The sequence below is a fragment of the Nanorana parkeri genome, unplaced genomic scaffold (assembly GCF_000935625.1).
Source record: "Nanorana parkeri isolate BGI_ZX_2015 unplaced genomic scaffold, ASM93562v1 scaffold539, whole genome shotgun sequence".
NCBI lineage: Eukaryota > Metazoa > Chordata > Amphibia > Anura > Dicroglossidae > Nanorana > Nanorana parkeri.
This window is the reverse complement of record NW_017306807.1, coordinates 221674-226918: the sequence shown is the minus strand read 5'-3', so window position 1 is coordinate 226918 and position 5245 is coordinate 221674. Positions and strand designations below refer to the sequence as shown.

At 35.6% G+C, this 5245-nt stretch overlaps 1 protein-coding gene across 1 annotated transcript; it reads right to left on the bottom strand.

Annotated features, from left to right (window-relative positions):
• Positions 1-1008: 1008 nt before the first annotated feature.
• PRR11 (proline rich 11) lies at positions 1009-5245 on the bottom strand. Its single transcript, XM_018561718.1, has 6 exons — positions 5176-5245; positions 4594-4692; positions 3327-3439; positions 3165-3227; positions 2130-2226; positions 1009-1085 (listed from the first exon to the last, which is right to left on the bottom strand). The coding sequence occupies exons 3-6, from the start codon at positions 3437-3439 to the stop codon at positions 1017-1019; spliced, it is 342 nt and encodes a 113-aa protein (XP_018417220.1). The 5' UTR covers positions 4594-4692; positions 5176-5245; the 3' UTR covers positions 1009-1016.

Sequence of the window (5245 nt, the reverse complement as noted above, 5' to 3'; positions counted from 1 at the left end):
AGAGAGATGTGCCTAAATTCATACCTACCATGTAAGCAATCTGAGATGAATTTCCTGATTCCTTTATCTAGAGTGCATTCTGCATATATTCCTATAAAAGATCCACTAGGGCCAGTGACACCAGCATTTTGGTGTCACCACCGCCCTAGTAATTTCTTTATTGGAATATACAGAAAACGCACACCAGAGCACCCAGTAAAGCCCTGTCAGTCATATTAGGATTGAAGTTATAGACGATCTATAGACAGCAGTAAAGACCAGATAGAGGAAAAAACAGACCTTCACTCCACCCAAAAGGGGCAGACTTTCACTTAACTCATAACAGCCAACAGCCAGCAACATATACAATTACAGTATGGAGAAAATACATATAAAAACAATGAACGCTTGACAAAATGACAACAAATTATTCACAAAATCATAGATTATACACATGACACAACTGACAGACTTTCTTTTCTATTTATAATAGGCAGCCTTTGTTAAAAGCAGCACAATAATCTGTAAAATACATTGCAAGTCTTATTCTAGTAGAATAGTGAACTCTGTGTGCAGATTTGACAGTACATTTACTTACATCTTGTAATACTGAAAAATAAACATGGTAGACGCTAATACCTTATGTTTATCCCTTCTAACAAATGGTTTGAACAAGACAGAGCAAGAATCATTAATAAAAATAACAACTGCATCCATGATGTGCATGGAGTGTAAACGTTACTTTCCAGGAAAGTGGTGTACTTGGTCATATGAGCGATCTACAGTAAACTGCTTTTTGTTCAGTAACATAAGGCAAACAAATTGATCCACAGCTTATTCTGACCAGTAAAGTCAGAACGGGACCAAAAGTGAACAGGAACAGTGGCTTTTTCTCTTAGTAAAAATATATAGTTAAAAACTGCAGTGGTTTCTTTGTATAAAATTCCCAAGTTAAAGGCATACAAACAGTTATAAAAAGGAGGGAAGCGCCTACACTTCTCTCTTTAAACCACACCATATTTGTATATATGAATTTATCATGCTTCTTCACGACCTTGGTTTCCAGGAGACATTTGCAGTGGTGATGGGCTTTTTGGGTGAGCCATCTATGTAAAAGAAAAAATTAATACTTCTAAGCAAACATGTAATGACAATTATGTTCATAGTACATTTCGAATTATAAACATTCAATAAAACTAAAATAATATGGTTTCAATTATTTCTATAAATTACAATTTTCATTTTAGAATAAAGATATTTAGGTTTAAGATATTTTTTGAGAAGAGGCATTTAAGGAAAGATCTACAATAAACTTGGGGCAAAGTTTTTCACTTTGAAGTTGGATAGAAGGGGAAATCCTCCGCACACCTTGCAGCAATCAAGGCCTATGAAGACAATGGGGCTTGTAGTGATGAACACGGATGGCACCGTGCAGACAAAACGTAGGAAGAGGAATCACCAGCACTCAGTAGAATAATCCAACATGTTCTTTTATTGGACACGTCAAATCTTAAAAATACATTCAAGTACCTAAACTATTAACAAAAATGTAGCTTATATGTGTATCACTCAGCAGTAGATGCTCAAATCATCTCTGAATTGGTGCCGACACTGTCCATCCTTCTGGAGGGTGGCTACTTTTGTTCCTCATGGTCCCTGTGTGTGTTGTAAAGTAGCCACCGCTCCAAGCTTGCTCCCGTGATGGACTACAATCTCGATGCAAATTAATAAACTAAACGTGAGATTGTAATCCATCACTGAAGCAAGCTTTGAGCGGTGGATACTTTTTGCTGTCCCTGTTGGGTTGGGAAATGTACCCCTTTGTCCTGTTGATTGCTGTCAATAAAAGAGATAGTAAGGAAAATCCCGAACTCTAGAGCAGTCATGCTTCCATAGTAAGAGGTGAGGGTCAGACAAACAATTGCCACAGCTGTTCCAGTGACAACTGTCTAAGATGGGAATTAACTCTATATTTCCTGTTACATATCCAGGAAGAAAAATCTCACCAACAGCACAGAGACAGAAAAAAAGTTACACAATAGGGGTTTTAATAAATCCATACTCTACCCTTAACTTAAACAAGTTTGAGCTATACACAGACTTTAAGTAACAAACCTATATAAAACATTAAACCTATATAAAACACTTGCCTGAAATTTTCTCCTTAGAGCTTTTGTCATTAAAGGCGTCAGTCCTGTGCCATTCTCCTTGTTATCTCTATCATATATTGGGGTTCCTCCTGGGCTCCTTAAAAAATAAATGAATTAGTTTCACTAAAAGGTTAGAGTCATGCTTCTCATGAAAGCTGTATCAAAGCACCGCCAAAAGAAACCATAAAGATTTTTTTTCCTTTCATTATCTCAGAGAATATTTTTTGTTTGCTATGAATGACATTAGTTGTACCTTCAAACAGTTTAAAACACAAGGGCCAAGGTTCTGATATATGCAACTTGCTCCCAAAAAATGTTCTGCCAACAGCTGTTCATTGCCCTGTGTTTTGGGTGGTTTCCTCCAATTTTTAAATTACTGAACTAACTAGCTCTCTTGTATAAAGGAAAGAGCTAATGATCTTCCGTATGTGTATCTTAGCCTAGAAAATCCAACTGAAGTTGAACTAAAACAACTGAAGTTAGCAGCACTGCACCTGAGCAAGTCAAATTGAGCAGCCAACGGGAGAGGTTTTTCAACTGCTGTTTCTAACAGTCAGCCTCCTGTAAGGTTCTGATGTAAATGGGGATTCTGGCAGGGATGTCTTAGTATTAACAAAATTATGTGAGCCTATCTGTTATTGCCGTCTTGCTGCTTTTGCTCCCTTAAAAAAAAAAAAAAAATAAACAAACCACTTTGAGCTGGCTGCACTGATTGTAACCAATGTCCTCCAAATATCGAGGATGCAATTACCTTTATTTGGTAGGGGGAGAATAACAAACAATTTACTATTACATGGTATGGTCTACCAAGCCCATCAACGCCATTTTGTTGGATAAGCAGAAATTAAAAAAGAAAATACAAGATAAACATTAAGAACATCTCCATTTAGACCAAAACCTTAGGAATTATAAAAATGGATGAATTTGTTAGTATTTTTATGAAAGCATTTGTGGAATTTGTTTGCTATTTTACTGGAGGATTAGAAATAAAGTTTAGAAGGCTGGAAATACACATCAGGACAGTGATAGACTTACCTCACCATATTGACTTTTCTAAGACGGTGTCTCAAGTCCAGAGGGCTTTTATTACGTCCATCTCTGTGGCCAGTGAAAAAATTCAAGAACATAATGAGTAAATACAACCTACATATAAATGCTAGCGTGCGTTCTGTAAATATTTCCAATGAAACTCCTTACTTAAAAACATGTGCTAGCCGCCTCGGTGGCATCTTAGAAGAACTCTTCAGACTTACACCTTTTAATGCGGATATAGTGATCTGTGGCATACCTTCATATTTGTGTGCTACCATCTAAAAATATTGACGACATGTGAAAAAAATATAAGTATATTACTACACTTCAGTAGGAACAAATTTACCAATATAGCTTGCAATATTAATGACGTTTTTAAGCACACTTAGGAAGGCCATATAAAGCTTGACTTTCATAAATGATGAGACAGTTTGAGGAGACAGTCAACAATAAAAACCTGTCAGAGGTTAAAAGCCTTTCCCACTCTATGCAAAACCAAGAAAGGTATGCTCGAGATAGGCTTTGAAATGAATTTGAACAAGTGTCAAAAGCACTTGTCTTTGGCAGAAATTTACCAAAGGGTTGCAAAAGCATTGGAGTGGATGAAATAATGAAATAATGTACTCTTTGCTTCAAAGTAAATTGAGTTATTTCTTCACAGTGTGGTGCAGCAAGAGACACAAGATGGGGAATATTCCCCATCTACTATAATTATTGATGAGGGATCTGCCAGTCTGTGAGCATTCTTACCATTACTAAGAAAACTGGGCCTTAAGAAAACTGGGTCATATTAATAGGTTTCATATTGAGAAATTATTTTTTTTCCCCATCTAAGCTGCAAGTGGCCAACTGCAACACATGTAACTATCAACAGTAAGTACATTCTAATATGCATGGGATAGACATACTGTGGGTCTATGCTCAGGGAAAAAAAACCCCAAAAAAGGCAGGCTCCGAATCACTTTGCCTTTGTTTGCTATCATACTACATATACTGTACATAATACAGATACTTGCGTTGCAATATTTATTACTTTTTTTGTACTTATGAAGGAGATTCAATTTCATGCAGATACTTTAAATTAAATGCAAATGTAGAACCTACAATATGTTTTCCTATAGATTTAGATTAGAAATATAGATCACTGCTTTATTTGTATACCTGCATTCCTCTTAAAATATATATTTAATAATAAGATGAAATAATTAACAGGACACATTTAAAAAAAACAGCAATTCTTAATAAATACATTTACAATGTAAAGAATAAAAAGAAAGTGGCTGGTTAAAAGGAACACAATCTCTTAGAATGATTTTATCTGAACTGAACACATTACATGACCCCTGCCTTTCCATGAAAAATAACTCTTTCTAGGGTGGAAAATAAAGATCTGGTCCTGTGTCCAGTGTGAGGTTTATATAAGGAAACTTACCTTTTTTATTTCATCATTATCTTTTGTGTTTCTTAATTTAACATTTAACAGGTCTTTAAGTGTTATTTGAATGGGCCCTTCTGGTTTTGCAGGTGCCTCCTGTAGAAAGTACAAAAAGATAATCATAAAGCTAAAAGCGACATTATTATACCATACAATATGTACTAGATAGATTAATTATACGTCTGTTGCAGCAAACTCTTTTTGCTAACGTGCAGAATCTCATAATTCAGAACATATTTATACATTTTAATAAAGTTACAGATTGAATATAAGCCACAGAGAGCTCTACATCACATCTCTGTCTCTATGCATCACTGAACAAAAAGATATTAACTGAAGATGAAGTTTTGAGGCTGTTCCAAATGGGGACAGATGTACATATAATGCCACAAGAAACTTTTGAGGCAGCCTACAAGTTATGGGCAGAGCAACCTTGGATGAGGGAGAACCAATCCCTTACAATACTACTTGTTACAGACTATACTACGTTAATGTGTGCTCCACATTCTAACTTTTCATTTTTTTCCCCTTGAAGTGTATTTGTTATAAGTTATCTTCACTCAAATAGCCATAACTAACCTTTGGTGGTCTGTTACTTCCAACTTTCTTCAGTATAGGCAAACGATTTTGAAATGGAAAGGCCAGAGGA